At 37.2% G+C, this 23,106-nt stretch overlaps 1 protein-coding gene across 1 annotated transcript in view; it reads left to right on the top strand.

Annotated features, from left to right (window-relative positions):
* The window catches only part of CDC40 (cell division cycle 40), a gene marked incomplete at both ends in the record, with an annotated part of 34,150 nt that overhangs the window by 5,646 nt on the left and 5,398 nt on the right, over nucleotides 1–23,106 (top strand). Inside the window, 11 exons of the mRNA XM_079550720.1 lie at nucleotides 1,704–1,790; nucleotides 3,376–3,505; nucleotides 11,512–11,595; nucleotides 13,117–13,256; nucleotides 13,883–13,979; nucleotides 15,445–15,584; nucleotides 17,536–17,610; nucleotides 18,316–18,361; nucleotides 19,779–19,880; nucleotides 21,141–21,256; nucleotides 21,538–21,671. Of these exons, the coding sequence (XP_079406846.1) occupies nucleotides 1,704–1,790; nucleotides 3,376–3,505; nucleotides 11,512–11,595; nucleotides 13,117–13,256; nucleotides 13,883–13,979; nucleotides 15,445–15,584; nucleotides 17,536–17,610; nucleotides 18,316–18,361; nucleotides 19,779–19,880; nucleotides 21,141–21,256; nucleotides 21,538–21,671 (1,151 nt within the window). The remainder of the gene's footprint in view (nucleotides 1–1,703; nucleotides 1,791–3,375; nucleotides 3,506–11,511; nucleotides 11,596–13,116; nucleotides 13,257–13,882; nucleotides 13,980–15,444; nucleotides 15,585–17,535; nucleotides 17,611–18,315; nucleotides 18,362–19,778; nucleotides 19,881–21,140; nucleotides 21,257–21,537; nucleotides 21,672–23,106) is intronic.

The raw sequence follows: 23,106 nt of genomic DNA, 5'->3' as shown, positions 1-23,106 counted from the left end.
CATCCAGCAGAGGATCAGCTTTCAAGACACAATCTGTTTCTTTTCTCATTTACCAAACGGCATGTAATAGGACTGAACATAGAGAAGGGAGGAGGAAAAATAGCAGAATGGAACAATTCTTGGCATTATTGCAAAACTGGATTTCTTTGACTTCTGAAAGAACAGGGAAAAAAAACCCTATGCCTTAATTTCTGGAACCCTAGTAAATGTTTAAATGTCACTGATAGTTGGCCAGATACATTTTGCCATATTATCAACATTATTCATTTCTTCAGATAAGATTGGTGGATAAGACCTGAAGTCTGCCTGGCAGAGCAAAACCTCCTCGGGCTGTAGAACTGTGCAAGGAAATAAGAGTGTGTAGGTATTGTAGGTTGTGAAATGGTTTTGAAGTGCTCCTATTCCAGCTGAGTGCGGAGTTGTTGTCTGTCATGTTGCTGAATGACTGGATTAGGCCTGCTGTGCTGTTTCTGGGTAAGTTCACCACATTTGAACGTCAGGGCTGTGAATGTGGCAGGAGCTGTTTTATATAGACCCAGTAACTCAGGAAGTTTGTGGGACAACAGAAATGAGGTCAGGCAAAGAGCGGGCAGTGCTATGGCTCCAGTGGGAGCAGCACAATGGCTGGACCTGCCTGTAAAAATAATTGGTATGTGGTAAGGGTGAAGCTGTGACGTGCAGATACGTTTGGATCCTGCTGTAGCTAAGCACTGATGAAATACTGATGCTGGGCAACCTTCAGGATAATTGTTAGGAATATTATGAATATACAAGCACATTATAAATACCTTTATTCTGGAATAAAGATGCAGGAAGCAATGCTTGTAGCAATGCCACAAAATAACATTCTCCTGTGTGAAATTTAGCCCTTAATTGGGGGATGAGGGAAAACAGCATCAATTTAGGCTCAAAGTAAATGAGCCTTTGTAGAACTCTTTGAAGCCAAATCTTTTTGAGCGCTGCCACCTAATCAGACTTTGCTTTCCCATTTTATCTCTTCTCTTCTACTTCAGCTGTGTGTGCACTTCTGAGTTTTTCCCTTTGAGTTGTTAGAGAAGTTATGCTTCTGGTTAGCCCCTCTTTCTTCATCTGTCAAGTTAAATTGTTGTCTCAGCAGACTTGGAGACATGTTTTAAAACTGAAACTGGGTTACATTTATACATTTATACCTTTTGGTAAAAATGTGGGGATGAGAGGTTGTTGGATTATCTAAAACTTGCTGTTATATGTGTTTGCTCTGATGTCTGATTCTTTTTTGGGGGGCTATTTCTCAAAGCAGTTACTTGTGACTTCTGCCATTTTCCTTTTGTAAAAATCTATCTTTCACACTTTGATATCAAATTGGTGACCATTTTACCTGACCCTTCTTTAGAAGGTCTGGCTTTCAAACATCCTGGGTGAAAGAAAGCTTACTTCTAATCTTGCTACTGTCTTTAAAGTGTATGCAATAAATCTTTTTTTTTTTTTTTTTTTTTTTTTAAGGAAATAATGTACTATAGCCATGTAAGATTTATGTAAGTGTTCTTTTGCAATTTTTCTTTTCCTTTTTTTAAATAGTGACTGTGGCCAAACAGTGTTTCTCCTTCTATAGCACTAAAAGCATCCACCTGAAACCCAGCATTAATTTGGTCTGAAATGGAGTAATACACATTTTAAAATCTGAATATGCAAAATGATGTTCTTGTATGTCTGTTTTATTTCAGGAAGATGTGGAAACAGGAGTCCATCTTGATCCTGCTATTAAGGAAGTTCAGTACAATCCGACTTATGAGACCATGTTTGCACCTGAGGTAAGAAACAATGCTGGTATTTACAGCAGAAATTTATTTCACTTAGAGGCTCTGTAATTCTCATGCGGAAATCAAATAAGACATATTTTCTTTGAATGCCTGCTCTAGTTAGGAATCTAGTTTGTGCACACTGTAAAAAGATTATCCATAGATAGGTACATAGGTGCTAATTTTAATTTTGAATTTTAATATTCTGCGGAAAACTGTTCTAAGAAATAGTGATTGTCAGGATGAGAACTTTAAAGTTAAGGCTTGGAAAACATAAAAAATATTGAGTAAAACAAACAGCATTGAAGTAGTCTCTTACTGTTTTCACATTTTTCCTATTTACTCATCACATCACTTTGCAAAATAAATTGTTGTAAATCTAGCAGATATATTGTTTATAAAGTTTGAAATCAAACTCTTAGTTACTTCCAGTACAACTATTCGCATCCAGTGTTGTTTCAGTAAGTTAAGATTTTCTAATGTGTAGAGTGGGAAGCCACTTTAGGCTGAAGTTGGATAGCCTAGTGCTATGTGAACCACTTTCTATTTTGTAACTGACAGGATTTTATAACTGACAGCTATCCAAAGGATGAAAACAGCTGTTCAAGCATTTAACTTTTTTGCAGTATTTAACTTCTTTGTACAGTTTGCCTGTTGTGAGATCAGAGGCTAGCATTCCAGGTAGATAAAAGCCTGCCTGTTCCTTGAATTATTCATGCTAAGATGACCCTGCTTCAATCTAAAATTTCTGCATCGTTTGTACTTCACGTTTAGAAAACATTTTGTGGAACCATATAAACTGATCCTTTCCTAGCAAGGTAGCATTTTGCAACTTCCAGCAGGTCATTTCAAATCCATAAAGTATGTGAGGAAAAAACACTGGTTTAAAATTACTACAGTCTTATCTTGTGTAAGTGTTAGAGAAGCCTAATGTGGAACAGTCTCAGGTGGCTGTGAACGTGATTGACAAGCACAGTGCTTACATATAAATGTAGTTTGATGTTAATCTCTGTATTGTATGTGTTTGCATTCATGGTTTCAATACTTTTGCTCGTCCGTGGTATGTTCAGGAAGCCTTTAGCATTTGTCACCTTGCAAGAAAAAAGCAAGGCAGAGTTTCATAAGTGTTTATTCTAGAGTAATACAACAAGTCCCTAGTTGCTTTTTACATGCATGAAAATGGGAAGTGTAATTTCTGTATGAGCTACAAGAGTTTTATAGGACTTGTTCCTTATAAGGAACAGTACACTGTAGTTTTGTGTTCTGAATGTGCTTGAACTGACCACGTAATGAATAGAAATCTTTTGTGTCAAGTAGCTGATATTGATTTGTCTTCTGTAGTGGTAATATAGGCTAGAAACTTCAATCATAAAATAGGCTGTTCAGGCTGTGATAGTGATCTAAGACTGATTCAGTGGACTTAAAGGAATAGAAACAGAAAGCTGGAGTGGCTTATCATTACCTTTTTTGAAAGACATAACTATTCTCCCTGTTTTTTGTGTTTCTGTTTTGTTGTTGTTTTTGTTTGCTTTTCTTTCATGCATAAAAATAACAAATTAGTAACTCTCATTTATTTCTTTTAATGTTATTGGTGTAGTTTGGACCAGAAAACCCATTTCGGACTCAGCAAATGGCTGCACCTAGAAATATGCTCTCTGGATATGCAGAGCCAGCTCACATCAATGATTTCATGTTTGAGCAACAACGAAGGACATTTGTCACCTATGGTAAGTCCTTAACAGTGGAGTCCATGTGGGGAAAAGTCTTTGAATGAGAATCCATATTGCTGTAGATCATAGTATTTACGTGGGTGATCTCATTTTGTAATTCCTTTTGAAACTGTAATCAAGTACACAATCTTCTACAGAAATGCTCTTAATGAATCCCTTTGTTAGCTGAATCTATGTGGAGAAAACAAATCAAAATTCCATGTTTTCAATGTGAGAAATAATTGAAGATCTTTTATGCAAATAGATTTCTTCATGTGATTCTAACTAAAGGTAGTTTCTCACAAAGCAAAAAGAAAGCCATATTAAGGTGTATAGTTCTTCAGTGGTTGCTTGTTGTAGATGCAAGTTGGATGAATGGGAATTGGACTAAGCGAGAGTGCATTTGCTGGAGTGTTTCTAGCACAGACATGACCAATGATGTGTCTTTGTGTGGATGGTCACAGTTGCTTCTTTCTCATCTTGAAGAATCTTTTCACCTGTAATCTGTTGCATTTGAAAAATGAAAGATTGAGTATTGGAGGAGTTTGAGTATCAAATGAATAAGCTTTTTATGGATTGTATGAAAAATGTGTTTTCTTATGAGGAAAATACTGAAAAGCATGTATTGTAAGCATTCTTTTGGTCACGTTTGAAGGAATGAAACCACCATGTATTGACATACAAATGCGATTAATTTTCTTCTTTGTTACATTATAAGCTCTTATTTCTGTTTTTCTTTAAACTTGACTGCGAATGCTTGTCTTGCAACATAAATGTTTGTTTTCAGGTGAAGTCTGACTTTGTATTCTTCAAATTCAGTCTACTAAGCAAGTTCTGATACTTGCTGTGTAGATTATAGTGTCACAAAAGTCAACTTGGGAGCAAGAAAAACCTTGTGGTTTCCTTTTTTATTTGTATTTGTACTCTGAAGAGTATTCCCTGCAGGACTCAGGGTCTGAGCAGGTTGGTTTTTGGTCACTGAAATTAAATGTTGCACTGTGTGGGTTGTGCATTTTGAGTGTGCTTTAAATGCATATTGCAAAAATGGTCTGTTGGATATGCTGTTGGTTGTTTTTTTGGGGGGCAAGCATTGCGAAGTTTAGTTTGGGGGAGAGTAAAACTAATAAAACTGCCCAAAGCTCTTGCTGTTGATTTATATTTATATAGTGCACAGCAACTGCTTTAGAGGCTTTGTTACATGAGTATAAAAATATTTTTAAGACTGATAACACTGGCAAGTGTGCCACTATCATATTAGCTTTCTAGAAATGTTCAGCAGATAATGATCTCACTACAGTGAAAATAGAGCTCTGAAAAGGCTGAGATAGTTTAAATTGCAAGAACTAGCCTTGAGAAGCTAAAGTTCAAACTAGAATGTGCAGCAAATGATCGTGTTTTCTTGAGTCACTAGAAGGTTTTTTGTGAGCTATTTAAAAATAGTATTTGTTTAGATTGTCAAAAAGTTGTCTTTTAAAAACATTGACATTCTCTTTTCCATTTCAAAAGGAGGTCATAAATATCTTCTTGAAAAAGACAAGTACAGAAACACAAGTATAGTTGCTGGGCATAAATCTAATTCATTTGTATTTGTAATGACTAAATCTTAGCATATTGTTAGAACAGAAAGTAAATTTCTCAATTGAAAACTGGAGATCTGGAGAGCCCTGGACCCTATTAGGCTGCTTGATGGCATTGTGCTAAGGCAGGAGGCTTTATATCTGCAGTGGCTAGCATGTAAGTTATCAACACCCATAAATGAAGGACAACTGTGGTACATGACAGAGAAGCTGATAAATGAGATCATGTATCCAAAACAGCTCAATGCTGCAGTGTCTGCACCTTTATATGGGGATTTGTTGTTGTCCTTTCTTACTATTTTAAGGAAGGGGTCTTATTTGTTGTTTTTTTTTTTTTTAAAGGTAGTTTTACATATCATCTTGAAAGGTAATGTGTCTTAGATGGGAAACCTCTATATTAGTCACAGACAAAGCCCAGGTATGTTTTGGCAGTCTTTCCCATGTACTTCTGCAGTAAATATTTCCAGTTGTAAGTGCTTTATCTGTGTCACACTTGCATAGGTCAGAATGTCCATGCTGTAGCTGAAGAAAGGCCAGAATCAATCTCAGTCAAGATCCTCTTAGACAAGAAGGCAGCAGTGGATACCTAAAGAGGAACGAGAGAAAGAGGCAAACAAGTAGTAGTATATCTGTGTTCTTTTTTGTTGATCAGTTGACCATGTAAAGATATGTTAATATGGTGTTTTCAAAGTGTCTTTGAAGTACCCTGTAATCAGTTTAACTCAGTTTCATAAAGATATCAATCATTTACTGTGAGGGTGGTGAGACACTGGAAAGGTTGCCTAGTGATGTTGTGGATGTCCCCTCCCTGGAAGCATTCCAGGCCAGGCTGGATGGGGCTGTGAGCTACCTGGTGTAGAGGGAGGTGTATTAAGTCAGTTTTAAGTGAGAGTTTTTATGCTGGGATTTGGCTTTAGATCTCTTGGGTGAACACCATCTGGTCCTGGGTCTTACCACTCATCTGACTCTTTAGTCTCCTGACATTTCACTCTGAGGTAATACTTTGTCATGTTACCTGTAAAGAAAGGTTCTAGAACAAGAGCCTTCCCAGACTCCTCCATATAAAGCTGCTTTGGTTCTTGGTTTCTCACGTATTTGGATGCAACTTCAGCTCATTGAAGAGCATTTTCTAATAGTTTCTTTTTACGTACTGTGCTGTTCAGTTGTGCTCACTTCCCTCTCATCTCTTTTAAGTCTTTTAATAGCTGGCAGGCAGTAGTTTTTTTTCTCCAACACACTGTCTTTGAAATGTCCCTGCATTTAGAACAGGCTCTATCCTTTGGGGCTTACTTTCTGTTCCTTTTTAAAATCTTCTCTGTTTTGTATAGCTCTCCTGGTTTGAGTTTAAGATCATTGTAGTAAATGTTTTCATGGCTTTCTTTGCTTCTTCAAAAATGTTGACTTATTTATTTATTTATTCTGCATTGTAGTCACTTTTAAAACATGTATCCTTAGTAAAAATGTCCTAAAATCAATCTTCTCACACTGCTCAGTTGACTTATTTTCTTGTGAATCTCTAAAACGACTGCTTCCCGGGGCAGGTATGTTGTGTAAGAATGTTGTGGTTCTTTGCCTAGCACCTTTGTTACCATCTCATGATTATTGTCTCTTCTGGCTGAGCAGTCAGTGACGATATCCTGGCAATTTTACTTGCCACTACCTAAGCCTGGGATTTCAGTCCAAAGGATTCTCTAATGCTTGTTAGCGCTATTAAATTGTTAATCTGAATTGGTTTAACCGCTCTTCAACATGCGGCGTGTTTTTTCCCTGCTGTTGAGACGGTCTTATTTTTACATGCTTGAGAGTGCATTCTGTACGATTATTAGGCAATATTGTTCTACCAATTGTGAATTCTAAATTCTGAATTTAGAGCAAAATGTTCAGATTTCATTGTTTATTATGTTTTAGCTTCTGCTATTTTCTGTGCATGCTCAGATCTTCTTATTCTCTGGGCCCAGTTTAAGTAGGATCCTGTGCTTATTGCTGTCCCTCTTATCTGAGTTTTCAAATTTCTGTGCTACACCTTTTGCTTGAGGATGTATCTTAAATTTAAGTTTTTGTCTTATTTCAGATTGCTTATGTTTCTTTAATCGTTGCTTTTCCCCAACTATTTAATCACAAAGTGCTCTTTGATTCTTCACAGAACGCCCCGTCCCTGGAGGTGTTCAAGGCCAGATTGGACGGGGCCCTGGGCAGCCTGGTCTAGTATTAAATGGGGAGTTTGGTGGCTCTGCATGTGGCGGGGGAGTTAGAGATTCATGATCCTTGAGGTCCCTTCCAACCCTCACCATTTTGTGATTCTGTGACAGTGCCAGTAACCTGCTTAAAATAGATAAAACCTACTCATCTTACTAAGGTTCACTTCATTCCAGAAACTTGGGAATGTATTATTGGCACAAGCACTGGAAATATTTTCCAGATTGGGTTTAAAGATTGCAGTTTCTGTTTGCAGTGAGCAACCTGTTGGGAATGATCTGCCTTTCCTTCACGTGTTTGATACAAATTCAAAAATTCTATAACCGTAATCAAGTCACTGCTCTGCAGCCCATAGAAAACAGGAGAGCATACTGAATGCACTTCTCAGATCTCTGACAGATCAAGCTGACTTCAGCTTCTTTATCAAGAATGTCTCTATGGTACCAGCACTTAGCAGTCAGATGCCTGTCTTTTTAAGACAGAATGCTGTAGTTCAGCCATATAACATGCCATAGCAAACGTCAAGTCTTAGACTTGGTTTGGTTCTCTATTTTTTCTTCACAATGGATCTGCAAGCTGTCATTTTACCCCTGAACTGAGGAGGTTATTTGTAATGCAAGCTTGCTTCTCCTGTCTTTCAGACTCCCTGAAAGTTGTCAGGGGATGCGCAGGTCAGGTATCTACAGAAAACACCTTGAAACCAGAGATCTAGTCAGATCTTTTCATCTGAGTCAAAATTGCTTTGAGATCTCTCATGATGCACTTGTCTGCCATATTTCCGTACTTTTTTTTTTCCCATGTTTTTAAAATCTTCAAATTTGCAGGGTTTTTTTCATGAGTATAACAATAGAGGTTTTACTGATACCACCTTGAGCCTTCTGTGCTGCACACTTTAACTCCATCTTACGTTTCTATCAGTAGTTCTGTCAAGCCATGGGTGGTTGTTACTTTTAATGTTTCACATATCGAAACTACCTCTGTGTTCATCCATTCTGTTTTCCTCTCTTCATCCCTTTTTAGATCACAAGCACATTTTGCCAATCTCTGCTATGCTTTCCTCCAGGCCCATTCTCATTCATGTTGCAGTTTATATGTGTGCTTTCAGTGTAAAAGTTGTTACGAATTTTTTTTACCTGTGGCACACAAACTGTTTATTAGTGTGAACATGCCTGATGGGCATACCTTGTGGGAAGGGACTGAGTAGGTTGGGATATCCAGCCAGGAGGAAAGGAGGCTGAGAGGGAACCTCACTGCTCCCTCCCGCTCACTGAGGAGGGGAAACAGAGAGAGGTATCTGGCTCTGCTCCCTGGTACCAGTGGCAGGATGGGAATGGCACAAAGCTGCAGCAGGGGAGGGTCAGATGGGCATTGGGATACATTTCTTCGCCAGGAGGATGATCAAACATTGGAACAGGCTGCCCTGATAGGTGATGCCCCAATGCCTGTTAGTGCTCAAGAGACTTTAGGACAATGCCCTCAGTAACATGCTGCAGGTTTTGATTTGTCCTGAAGTGGTCAGGCATTTGTACTCAATGATCTTTGTAGATCAGTTTGAACTGAACAATTCTGTTCTTAATATGGTTAAAAATAATAATTTCATACCTATTTCAGCCTCTATAGTTATTCTATATTCTATTCTATATATATTCTAAGTCCTATTCTTCAGCCCCCTGTAGTTACACTGGAACTGAACTACTTCATTCATGCAGCATTTAGTATTCTAAAGCCTCTCTTTCACAAGATATTAATGTCTTATTAAATAATAAGCAGTCTTCTGTCCGTGAGTTTCAAAGCTCTTTATGAGTGTTCTGTAACTGTTAAAAAGGATTAGTGTATCAGTGAGATTGATACTGTGAAGCTTAAAATGACTTGAAAATTACACTTGTGGCTGTTTTTTGTTTTTTGTATGCTCACATGCAGTGCCTGCAGTCACTGTTAGCTTTTACAATTGTTGACATTTTATTCCCAGGTTGCTTTATTCTCAGGCCGGTTCAGTCAGATTCAGACTAGCTCTGTTTCACATATGTGAGCTACCTCGAGTTCCTCTGTGCTGCACTGCACAATACAACGTAAACTTACTTGAATTTACTGTCATTATGGAATGCACATTGAAGCCTGCTTATTTAACCAACCATTTTCAGATACATTGAAGTAATGGATGTAGGTGGAATTGTACCTTTCTGTGCTAAAGTGTAGCATGAAATATCTCCCTTCTAAATGAAACTAGAGGAGATGTAGGAGTGAAGGCACGTTATATATACCAGCTGAGTAGGATAAAAGCAAGCTGTCTTTTGCAGCTGTGTTTAGGAGTCTCAGCCAGAAAGAAAAGATTCTCTTTCACATAACCCACTAGAAAGTAGAAATTGTTCAGAGCTTTTCTATGACAGTGATGCTGGACCAAATTCAATCCAGCTATAAGAAGTCTCCGCTTCCACGGGAAGCTGTGCTTGGCCCAGGGTCCCTTATTCATTAGAATACTGTCCCTCTTTTACAAGTACTGAGCAAATAGAGTCCCAGAGTCTGTCAATACAGTTGGAGGACAAGAAAACCACTGTATTGATTTTGACATAAATCCAAAGTAATATCTCTCTGCTGTTAATAGAAACCAAGCTATAAGCTAGGAAGAGAGCTCACTGATATACTGCCTTAATAAAAGCAGGTAGTTAAATTAGTCTGATTACAGTGTCTGCTCAGTTTGGTTATCCATGTAAGTAAAAATCTTCTAGGACAGCAATGTGTCTGAGAAGTGGCTGGGGATGGTCTCCTTTGGCTATTGGGCTGGTGTTGATAGGTTCTCAATATGTTTGCATTCAAGTGCTTTTATAAGCTATTGGTCTTTGGGAGTCAAAGGTTAATCTTCCACTGCTTATGATTTTCATAATTGTTTCTATGAATCGACAGAAATGTAAGAATTAATTGGTATGCCCTAAGATTCCTGTGGATTTGTGTGTGGTTACTTCTACCAGTGGTAAAATTTACTTCTCTTTCATTGCTTCTCTTTCCTTTTTATTTAAGTTTTTTCTTTCCGAGACGGAGGAATTCTCTATGGGTTCTCAAGAGGCAGTTTGTCATTTGAGTGATGTTTAATAAAAAATGGTGCTGTGTCCACCAGGGTGCAGTCTTAAACAAAAGAAAAAAAGAAAAAAAAGCCACAGTGGTCAGTAAACCTTCAGTACCCCTCTACCTTGGAAACCGCATGAGGTTATTTGTATTTCACAGAAGCTCATGCCTGTCTGCTTCAGGAGAAATGGAGAGAAAGTGTAAGAGATGCATATTAAAATAAGAATCTCAGAATGAAAAAATGTGAATTATCCTGAATATCTACAAAAATGCTAATACATTTTATAAATTATTTATAAGAGTAAATGCATTTGTAAATTTGTTTGGTTTTTTTTTTGCTTTTTAACGCAACTCAATAGCAGTAATCAGGAAATGATGATGTGAATACTTAATTCTTTTAACAATTAAAGGCTATTGCTGCTGCTTCTGGTACGTTCCACGTTAGTTAAAGCAACTGCTTTCATGTGGAAGGAACAAGTTTTTCCAGCCTTGATATGAGGATGAAATCCCTTCTGTGAGGAGGCACACAGAATATGCATCAAGCCCTAGAAAACTTCACTTGCTTCCATTCTTCTTTTGTATCCCTGCCCTCTTCCTTTTGGGTGGTTTCAATGCAACTTACTGCCTTTGCCCTGAACTAAAGCAGCACCCAATTAAAATCATGCATTGCTGACAGTAAATTTAGAGTTAAGTCTTTCCTTTACACCAGAAAACAAAAGTGGGCTGCTGTGACAAGAAAGTAATGTTTTGTATTGTAGTAGACTGGTCTGAGTTCAGTGTTGACCTTGCTTGGAGTGGGGTGCTGGGCTAGAGGCCTCTTGGGAGGCCAGAAAGATTCTGAGGCTTCACTCTTTTGATGTGGACTGTTTGCTTATTGCATGTATTCTCTGTTGTGCAGAATTAAGCATTCTGGTTGCAATGCATGCACAGAGTCCTCATGGCAAGGGATTTAGACTAGATAATCTTTAAAGGTCCCTTCCAACACAAGCCAGTCTGTGGTAATATATTGTACTAACTACAGTACTGAGGTCAAGTGAATAGTGAATGAAATTTTGAGGTATTTATCCTTCTTCATTCTGAGCTTCCTCAGTGCCAGCTGGAAATAATTTTATGGACTTAGTAGAAAGGCATACAAAAGTTGTGCAAAAGTCAAAGGTCCAAAATAACATTTATTTTGTTATATTATTCCAGGTTATGCATTAGACCCCTCTATAGACAACCCTGAAGTTGCTACCAAGTATATTGGCTCTGTAGAAGAAGCTGAAAAAAATCAAGGTAAGTATTTCAGAATCTTATATAAATTGATGGCTATTTCCATCATTTCTTTACTAAGAATTGGAGTAGGTATTGGCAGAGGAGGGAATTATGAAAGACTTACCAATGATGATGTGTTGCACATCAGAGGTACAGGGGGAATTTGTTTTCCTGAAGTAGCAAATATATCGGGCTATCTTTAGAATCTCTCAGGTGTCTTTGAACGAATGGGATTGATCTGTATATATGGAACAGAGCTTTTTGGTCCTCTTCAATTCTGCCTTGACCCACGTTGTGGTGTCTGCATTAGGATGTTGGTATGGTATGCTAACTAACCACTTAAATTATGCTACTCGGTAGCAAACTGAGGGTTCTGTGAGCCACCTTTAGCACTTCTGTTGGGGATTGCAAATTATCTCTGCTAAGAGGAGTTAAACTGTTTGGAAAAGAGAAACCACTGGAAAGTTGCCAAGTGGTAAAGGCATAGCATTCTACTGAGAGAAGTGACTACCAGAGGCATGGTGCTTGTAATTAATACACTGATGCAAGACATTTAACAATAAAAGTGACTTCTTGATTAATTTTTTTTAACTTTTTATTTGCATGCCTATATAAAGATTCTTTATTTCTCTGTTCTAGTCCATGGAATACGTAGAAGGTTGCCTCACTCATTCCTCCCAAGCAATCGAAAATAGACTTCTTTTGATCCAGCAATTACATTAGATAGGAAATGGCTAAGGCTAAATCACTTAAAGTAAAATATATTCTTCTGATACTGCAGTTTTTGTCATTTATTTTAAGAAAATTCCTGACTGCAATATAACAGTCTCTCATATGACCATTGTCTTTAACTTCTACGTTGCCTATTTTCCTTTGTTTATAAAAAATCTTTTTTGTCTCCCTTGCCCTAAAGGAGTATTACTGATGCTGTAGGAAAGCATTGTATGAAAACTGCACACTGGTTTTGATGGATGAAGTTCTGATAGCACAGAATTTGTGATAAGCTAATATTTATATGAAAGAATAGAATAGTGTTCAGAAATAGATAACTGAATTTTAACTGAATTAAAATGCACAGTTGTATTTGGGATTTAGGGAGATCTTTGTGTTTGTTTGTTTGTTTTTTTATTCGTGTCCTTATGGATTTTGTTTGAAACTGAGAGAGGTGGAGGGAGTCAGAAGCCAGTTGTTCAGGCTCTAATTTTTCAAAGTCTACACTGTTTAAAATATGAAAATCAATACATTCATGCAATTTGCAGACTTAGTGCTACAAGTGCATGGGCACATGTTTGATTAAGTACTAGTTTAAGTGGCTCTTCTGTTACTATACATGGCTAGCAGTGTTCATAATCTAATAAGTCAGCAGTGCTTGGCCCCTAAGAGTGTTCTCCATTTTCCTGTGTGTGTTGGATGGAGTGATGGTGATGGTGTTGTTGGATTTTTTTTGTTATTGTTTGTTTTAGATTGATGTGATGAGACCTGTGATTTTTGAGCTGTGTTATCTATGTGAGCAGCCAAGCAGTGTATTGTTTCTTTCTCTAGGTCTAACAGTGTTTGAAACGGGACAAAAGAAAATTGAAAAAAGGAAGAAATTCAAGGAGAATGATGCATCTAACATTGATGGTTTCCTGGGACCGTGGGCAAAGTATGTTGATGAAAAGGAAGTAGCCAAGCCTTCAGAAGTAAGTACTACTTTAACACTGTAAACACAAACTGCTAATGCATTGTGGTGCAATAGTATATTATGTGGTGGTTTTAACAGAGATCCAGTGTGTCTCAACCAGAAGGTGTGCTTTAGGGTGATAGAAACATTTCTGGTTCTGAGTTTGAATAGGGTGTTCTGAATATTGTGCATTCAATTACTTGAAAGACTGGAAATAAAATGAATTGTATCTATGTGTCACATGTAGAGTCTGGCAAAAGATCCTTATAAACAGGAGCATCTTGGAAAGGATTGAACGTAAATTTGTACTTGTTTATTTTAAGAAAAAGGGAAGGGTGTTTTTTTTGTTTTTTGTTTTAAAAGCAACAACCCAACCAATGTATGTCCTTCACACTGAGTCAGTGATGCTTAGCCATAGTCTATAAATAAAAAGATTATATTTAATTATTTTCAGTTGTACTTAGCTTTTCAAGCTAATCTATTTTTGATAAAGGTATTCTGTTGATGCTCAGAAATATTTCTGATCTCACTTAACAATTAATTGTATTCATAAAACCAAATAAACAGTAATGCAATTTTGGATTTTGTTATCTCATTCTGAACATTTACTTTTTTAAAAGTCAAGATCATGTTTTATTTTTCCAGGAAGAACAGAAGGAGTTGGATGAAATAACAGCTAAGAGGCAGAAGAGAGGAAAACTAGAAGATGATAAACCTGGAGAGGAGAAGACTATATTACATGGTAATGGCATCTTCCTGCCTGTTCTTATTTTCCTGCTCACTGTGTTTTCTTGCCTGCTGTGTTAATTAGTAAGGATGGCAGACAGCCTCAGCAAAACTGCTGAGGCACCTTGATGTTTCTGTTTTGGAGATAATAGCATTCACAGGCATAAGCATAAAGGGCAGGGAAAGAGATAAGCTTGGACCAATTCCACAACATACTGTGAAGAGCAGTGTGGAAATGTCATCTTTCAGGTTTTATTTATTTATTTTTAATGTTACTAGGTATGCATATCTTCCTCATTTACAGAGCAAAAAAAAAAAAAAAAAAAAAAAGCAACCATGAGATTATGTGGTAGGTTTAGTCTGAGCTTCAGAATGACTACAGTTTTGGTACTTTAATCAGCAAATAGTGCTTTGAATTACAAACATACAATTTAGAAAATCACAAAGTGAAGACCCTGGACTTCCTCAGTTCTTAATGTGAACATTCTTGCTATGAATAATTATTTATCAAATGATTACCCTGTTAAGGCCTATAGCATACCTTCAATGAAAATTGTAAGAAAATGGTAAGTAAGTAAGATCAGGTGATTTTTGGAAACTGTTGTTTCATGTTTCTTTGTGCAAAACAGCCCTGTGTGGCAGGGACAGGTAGTTAGCACCTGTCTTTGTATACCATTTCCTAAAGTTTCACAATCAGAGTCCTTGCAAGATAAATTTTGATCTTCTCAAACTGAAGCCTTCCAGAAAAAAACACTGTTTTGTAGACACCTTTATCCTGGTAAGCCTTCTGCTCACCATTAATGCTGAGCAGAAGGTCATCTGTACAAGCAAAACTGTCATATCAATATCCAAGAAACAGAAATTAATTAAATCAGTGCACAGCTTAATGTCATCGCTACTCAGCAGAGAAGTCTATTTTGGAATATCAATTTATAGGACAATGCACCCTGCATGTGTGAGCATCCAGCCACTTCTGTGAAATGTGGTTAAAGAACAGCTGTTAGCTGCTGACTGCCATCGGTTGCTCAGTTGGTTGACATTGGGGATGGATCTTCTTTCCTCTGGTTTGCAATTCTTGCAGTGACTGTTGAAGAACGGAGCTGGGTGGAATGTAAATTGCAAGTAAATGCCAGAGTTTGAGAGCAGGTTATAATCTGTGTACAGTTAGTATGAGCAAACTCTTGTTGTCCTCGGGAACACTCTTGCATTTTGAGGTAAGGTGGGTAAGGGGGAGATCATTTTGTTCATTGAGATTATCAGATTCCAAGCAGATTTGCTGAAATGGTTTAATTTCAGCACAACTGATGTCAAGTAAGAATCCATAACCTATGAAGTGGATTTGTTTTCTTCTCATCCCTCTTCCCACCCTGCTTCAGGGCAAGACTGCTGTGTCAAGGAAAAACCTTAAATGTGTGTCAGTTGAATCTTCCTCTTAAAATACAGTCTCTCAGATTCTCAGAATTCTCCACTTCCCTTTTTAGTTAAGGAAATGTATGACTATCAGGGGAGATCTTACCTTCATGTTCCTCAAGATGTTGGTGTTAATCTCCGTTCTACAATGCCACCTGAGAAATGCTATCTTCCAAAGAAACAAATCCATGTATGGTCTGGACATACAAAGGTAGGAAGTTTCGGAGCGTACCTCATAAAAATGCACTTTGTTTTATATCTGAAATTCTATAAAACTGAAGCATCAATGTAAGAAATGAATGCTTTTTCTCATTTATGACATTGTGCACACAGTTGGCAGCATTGTACACCCACACGAGGTGTTCACGTGGTCAGATATGATTGTTCATGATATCTGTATAAATTTTTTCATGAACATAGTGACTTCCCAACATCTTTCGATGGGACAAATATTCTTCACTCACCTGTGTGGGATTTTGAGTTATTTACTAAATTGCCATGTGAATAAGAGCAAGACTAATTCTAGAGATAACTGAAAATGCATTTCTACACTAAAAGTACTGAAATGCTGTTTCACATCAAACCTATGAAAAGTTGAATAGGTTTTGTGATTACAATACATAAGCATTACAGGATTCCCAAATACAATTATTAACTTGCTTTCAGTTTTCCCTTATGTTACTTCATAGTTTCTTCTTGTGGCAGACAGTGTAACTAAACATGCATTTTTAATATTAAAACTTGTTTCACTGATCAGATTCATAAAGCTTATATTCAATTTGCTGCTTCTTCCATCTCTGATTTTCAGTATTATGTCACTGTGCTGCAGTGGGCAGCAGCTTAATGATATCCAAAAGATGGAAGAAAGGAGACAAGGCTTTTGCCTTGTTTTGTTGAGTCCCAGCTCTGTATTTTTCTTTAGTAACTGCTGCATCAAAGAAGTTGTAGTTACAAGTGTTGGTGTTTTCCAGAATAACATCTCCTCCCCAAAGCTCTAAGTCACTTCTTTGCCTATTATCCTATCAAACGGACTGATGCATAAAAAAGGCTTTGTGCTTTTTTCCTTCAAACAACCAAGACAAATTACAGAATGGATGAGAGAAGCAAAAGAAAGGAGGACTGAGAAAGATAGAAGAACTGGGGAATATAAGAAAACAGTGATAAGGAGGGATATAGACTGCAACTCCAACCAGAGTGGGAGGAACTAGGTGGAATAAGAACAGAGAAATTGACATATTATAGAAAGATGTAAAACTATGAGTACCTGGCAGTTCTCTAGATGTCTTTTGTAAAGATGACCTGAAATACAGACAGATGGGGGGATACTGTGCCCAGGGAATCTGGTGCTCAGTGGCTACAAGCCAATATATGTATTAAGTGGAGCTGGCTAGAAATTTTTTTGGTGCAATACTTCTGCATGTCCCACCTGAAAAGGTTGTTTGCTAGTTGGAACAGTGAAACAGAAACACCAGAAAAACAGGGCTTTCAACCTGCATAGGCCTCCTGTCAACTTAAAGCGCATGTACTAGCCAGCCCAGGCAGAGCAGGTTGGCTGGTATTTTTTTGTATTGTTTTACCAGAGAAGTAGCACTCATACTTCTTGTGGGAATACTGCAGGCCATCTGAGTAGAGATACAGAGACACGACAGCATTTGCAACTTCAGAACCTGTGAATGCTTCTGGGGATGCCTGTGTTGGAAGTGGCTTCAGGGACTACTTTAATACACCAGTGGCACTGCTGCCATGATGGAACTGCTGCCATGTTGTATTTAAAACAAACGAAACAGGACTTGTTCAGAAAACAGTGTATGGCAAAGAGAGCAGGAAAGGATTCTATTAGAGCAGTGTCTGTTTAAAGCAGTCACCTTAACCCACAATTTATTTGATGTGATTTCCACAGTAATGGTGTGGGTGTTGAAAAGGGACTGTGGAGAAGCTCTAGGGCGTATGTATATGCAGATATTGAAGTGAATCAATTTGTTGCCAGTAACAATTGTTAAAAATGACTCTGTTTTTAAAGTGGAATGGTAGGATATTTCTTTTAGATATACAGTATCTGTATATTTTATGAAGTTGCAGTATAGCTTTTTGCTTATAGAAAGAGGGCTGGTGAACTGAGTGCATAGATGCTCCACTTACTGTTTAATTGTCCTTATTTACAGGGAGTCAGTGCAGTTAGGTTGTTTCCTCTGTCTGGGCATATGCTGCTGTCTTGCTCTATGGATTGCAAAATTAAGGTGAGTTATCTTTCTACTTCCATTTACGTATTTTATTCCAGCATTGAATACAGACCCTGCATTCAGATTATGTAAATGCTTGGTAATTCTACCAAGTTACTGTTACTTTTATTTTCTCACTTGAGTTTTAAATTACAAGTTCTTGGGAACAACGATAGAATAATACACAAGCTGGTGTGGGTGTTAGAACAGTGTTAATCATTTAGTAATAGAATTTAGAAGGGCTTGAGTTGCTCAGGTTACTGTCTTTGCTATTGTCAGAATTTTCTATGAAGCTCAGTTTTGCAGCTAGCAGTAGGCTTTTCATCAAGTGCTTTACTGGAAGTATTTGTGGCTTTGAATTAATCCCATTTTAGTCCATCAATGTCATATCAGAAAACTAATTAATTGATTAATTTTTTTTTTTTAATACCGTAGACATTTAAAACCGTAGACATTTAAAAACTTACATTAGATCTTCTTCTTTTATTGTACTGTGGGGTTTTTTTATTATTCAACAGTCTGGTTGGGGTTTTTTTGCTAAAAAGATGGCATTCGTATAAATGACTGGATAGATACATGGGATTAATCAGTTGATATCTTAAATTTGTAATTAATTTCTTAAAAGCTGGCGTAATAATATTTGCACTGAATTTCAGCATCAGGTGTTTTTAACTGTTGACATATTTTTTTCCCTCATCCTTTTTTTTTTTTTTTTCTTCCAAGCTTTGGGAAGTATATGGTGATAGAAGATGTCTACGGACGTTTATTGGTAATCATACTTCTCTTTTTTTTAACTTAGCTCTTAATATACACATAAAACAGCTGTGTGAAAGGACATGTTTTAGGTTAGCTTATTGCTTTATCTTAAAGAGGATTTGTAAATAGCCAAATGGCATTCAGTATAATGTTGGCAATGAGAATTGAAGAAGGTGCAACTTTTTAGTGAACCTTTGGCTTTATTCCAGGAAATATAATGTCAACGTATAACTCTTTAAGCCCTTTAAAACAAGACATTAGTGTACTGTACTCATCAATACTTCATGCAAAACTTCATTCCAAAGGCAAAATTGTGAAACTGAATTGCTTCATATTGAGAACAGCAGCCCTCTGTAGAGAGGGCATCTCGTGGTCTGTTAATCCCTCTTTAGCCAGGTGGTCTCCTGTGTGCTGAGTTTCAAGTGCAAACATGGGAATTTTTTCTTATTTTGTTAGGTTCTGGTGCACTTTTGTTTATGTAACACGTTTGGTTTTTTTAAAGCAGATAACTGAGAGAGAAATATAAGAACTTCACAGCAGTCTTTAATGCAGAACAAAAGTAGCTGATTCTTCTTTTGAGATGGGAGCATTTCTAGAACGCACATTGAGTGAATATATGTTAAGTAACAACAACAAAGAAGTCTTTTTATCTGATATTTCTGATGACAGCAGGGTAGCAAAGAAATGCTCAGGAAAGGTTCTCTAAATGGTCTGCTCATTCCAAAGTTTGACCATTCTTCTCAGAAGATCCGTGACATTAACCAGGTTTACTTGCTACTTCAATATATATCAAAAGCTTCTTGCATTTTTATAAATATATACATATTTATGTAATATACAATATGTGTATACATATTTACTTATTACTTATGTATATGTTTTATATATATTTTACATATGTTTTTGTATATAGTTTCTGTGCCGGTGTTTTAACTAAAGAGAGCTACAGTGATCAGCTGAAAGTATTGGGGTGAAGGATAGCATGGTAAACATCAGAAGACCTCATACTTGCAATGATTTTTAATTATTTTGGTCTTCCTTTTAAATGTTTCTCCTTCAAATGCATCCCAGGTAGTAGTTGTTTGTCTCTCCTGTTTTTTCCCTTCGATGTCAGCATTGATTTGCGCGTTGTTTCTGTGCAATACTGTTGTTTCTCTCTCTCCAGAGCTTCTATGTTTGTGGTTTGTTTTTGTTTGTTTGTTTTAATTCTCATCAGTCTTTATGAGGTACTTGAGTCAGGAGTTCTTTGTCATTTGAACCACTGTGCTGAAATCAGGTTTAGTGGTACTCAGGAAGGATTTCAGTAAGCAATTTCCTTGTTCTCTTTGCCTTACCAAAGATTATAGCGGCTAAGTGGAAAAACATTCTCCAAAAACGCCCGTAATTCTAAGCACAAATTAAAGGTTTCTTGCATCTTTTCTGTGTTGTAGGACATGGGAAAGCCGTTCGAGACATCTGTTTTAACAACGCTGGCACTCGATTTCTTAGCGCTGCGTACGACCGCTACATTAAACTGTGGGACACTGAAACAGGTTGGGCCTGTAGCTGTGCACACTGTGGTTAACTATGAGTAGATAACAAAGCATATCATCAGTCAGATTGTTTCTAATTGTCCTTAATATCTTTTCATAGTTCAGTGTTCAGGCTTTTATTAACAGGACAAATGGTCTTTTTATTCTAAATGTTCTGTTACCTATAATAATGCAATTGGGAATACTTTTAATATGCTTATTTATTTGAGAAGTCTTTTAAGTATCAGTCATGACAGTACAATTTTTAGTTTTAAAAATTAACAAATCACTTAACTGTATGTTTACATCTAGAGACATTAAAAAAAAAAAAAAAAAAAAAAGCAATGAAATCACACTTTAGACCAAAATTTAATCTGGAAGAATTATTTCACTTGATCTTTCAGCTTGCTGAATGCTGATGAGAATGCTCTCATCTTGAAAAGCATTCTGAGTAGGAAAAGATGGTGGAAATGGAGCTGCTGCTATAGGAAGTGGAGGACAGGTCTGACACTTTCATGGAACTGGCTGGGAAAGTTCAGTAACATTCTGCTCTAAGTGGTTTCTTTAGTTAAAAAGATACAGGGTAAATTTTGTAGGTATTCTTTGAAACCAAGGGTGTCAGAAAGAGGTTTTCATAATTAGCTTGCTTGATTAGCAGTAGCAGTAGTCTCATTCAGGTGTCAGTCAGAAAGTAGAAGTCAGATTGTCCAGGCCTGAGTCAGAACTGAGGTTTTTTGGACACTGTTGAGCTCTTGAAATATAATAGGCTCCTGGAAGTTACAGATAACCCATTTGTGGCTCAGACTGTGAGAGGAGATCAGTGGCTTGTTTGGTGGTTAGATTACTGTTACCCTGTTTTACAGTTAGGAATAGGAAATTCTTGCCTGAGTTCCAAGTCTCTTGTCAGGAAGAATTCTTATCTAATCAGGTGATGTTTTGCAAAGGCTCTGGTCAGCTTGCCACGTCTTGACTAGTTCTGATGTCCTTGACTACATCCTGATAATATGTAAGCTACAGAGCTTACAGACTTGCATTGTTTGGAAAGCTGTAGTAATTGTATGGATGAATGTGTTTGTATGTCTTCATACAGCTACATGCTTACAAATGTGCCAATATGTAGGGTCAATTCTACGCTCTCATTCTCTCAGGGGCTTAAAAAGGGTATTTTCTGCTGTTAGTGAGATAGAAGTAAAATGAATGTCTCTATCAATGTATGTAATAAACTAATCAGCCCTTACAACTTCTGGCTTGACCCAATATGAATGGTTTTGTCTGTTTCAGGACAGTGTATTTCAAGATTCACAAACAGGAAGGTTCCTTATTGTGTCAAGTTCAATCCTGATGAAGATAAACAAAATCTCTTTGTTGCAGGAATGTCAGATAAGAAAATTGTGCAAGTATGTCTACTTTATGTCTTATTTTCCCCTGGTTTCTCTTTGTAAACACCCCACCTACAGCTCAAAAGATTGTTAGTTTTACTTGAATTTTCTTATTCAATTAGAATTTCTGAACCAGTTGAGCACGTTTCTTTTCCCTCCTACTTTTTCCTCCTACCTTCACAGACTGTTACTAGAGGATTTGCTTTCTTGCCTGATATTATTTTAAAGCTTGAAATCATAAAAATATATATATATATTTAGTAAAATCCAGCATCTTACTTGGACTTCTTTAATTGTAGTGGGATATTCGGAGTGGTGAGATTGTGCAGGAATATGATAGACATTTGGGAGCTGTCAACACCATTGTGTTTGTGGATGAAAATAGAAGATTTGTGAGTACATCCGATGACAAAAGTTTAAGAGTCTGGGAATGGTAAGTTAAAAATACTAAACTTTAGCCTAGAGTATGTTATGAACAAACTGAGAAGGCAGTGTATTAAAAGTGTATGTAGCAGATAGGATGCTGAAGCATACCAAGTTTATAGCTAGCTGAGGAAGAGCTGAATTCAAATTTCTGCAAGTGTGTATGTAATGATGTAGTAGCTAATCTTTCACAAGAATATAGAACCAGAACAATCTCAGATACCCCTGTTGCTAATTTCTGATAACTGCTGAAGTTGGGCATATTCTCTGCAGTCACTCAGTCTAGTATGGGCCCTTGTTTTTAAATACTGTTCTGCTGTAAGTTGAAGCATCCATTCCACAGTTAGTGTCTGACAGTGAATTATTGCCCCTGTGTTACTGACCTGCAGCACTGCGGTATTTGAAAACTATTTTGAAAGTCAGCAAAGTGAAATATCTATTTAGGAAAGCCTCCTTTCATTGATGAAAATCATATATGGGCAGCAGGCTGTATTTATTAGTAGTATTAATGATTAATAATATTTTTTAATGTTGTATATTTCTCAAATCTCTAGAGAAATTATTCTAATCTTTAAAGCTAGTTGTTTCCTATCACACTGCTGAGTACTAACCAAGCTGTTCTGGCTTCATTCTTGAGGCACTTCATAGATTTCTCTTCCTCCAAAGAAAGCACAAGATAGCCTGTCAGCCTGAAGCATGCTGTGCTCTATTAGCAGTCTTTATTATCTCTCCTTTCCCCAAGGGTACAGGAGCCCATAAATAAGCCTTTTCTTAAAAAGGTTGCTATATTATGTTGGTGTTTGTAGCTTTTGAATGCTTTGAGCTTTGGTATGTACAATATTATTTAATATTCTACCAACATACAAGATAACAGTCTTGGTGTAGCTTTGTTTCTGCTTTTCTGGTAGTCTGCTTTTTGGGCCATTGCTGATACAGAATGAGTAGAGTAGTTGACAGAAAATGAAAGCCTGTCCAAGAAAACTCATACTAAACATTTTCAGTGCCATCCAATTTTTAACGTAGCTGGGGAGAAAACAAATATCTTCTGTTTTTGAAACCCTTTCCACAGGATTCTAGGTCTTGGGACCTCCTGCTTAGGACTTGAAGATTTCTCTAGGACTTCAGGCATCTTTTTGAAATTATTAATTCCATATTTTAAGTATCCATTTCATTTTGTCATTCACTCATGAAAGCTGTTGCACAACACAGACATGAGTTTGACAGCTCTGTGACTAATCAGTTTCTTCCCAGCATTTTTTGTGGGTTTTTTTTTTTTTCACCTAGACAAGAGGCTCCAGTCTGTGGTATTTGAATATCACCCAAAACCCACAGTGTGTCTGTGATCTGTTGCTATCATTGCCAGTAGCAGCAGTGGTAACGACCAAAGTCTGGGAGCCCAGGCTTAGGCTTGCAGGCATGGAGCACTGTCTCCAGATGTGAGTCCC

The sequence above is a fragment of the Tetrao urogallus genome (genome assembly GCF_951394365.1).
Source record: "Tetrao urogallus genome assembly, chromosome: 2".
Classification (NCBI taxonomy): Eukaryota; Metazoa; Chordata; class Aves; order Galliformes; family Phasianidae; genus Tetrao; species Tetrao urogallus.
The sequence above is the reverse complement of the archived record's forward strand: the minus strand, read 5'-3'. Positions and strand labels throughout refer to the sequence as shown.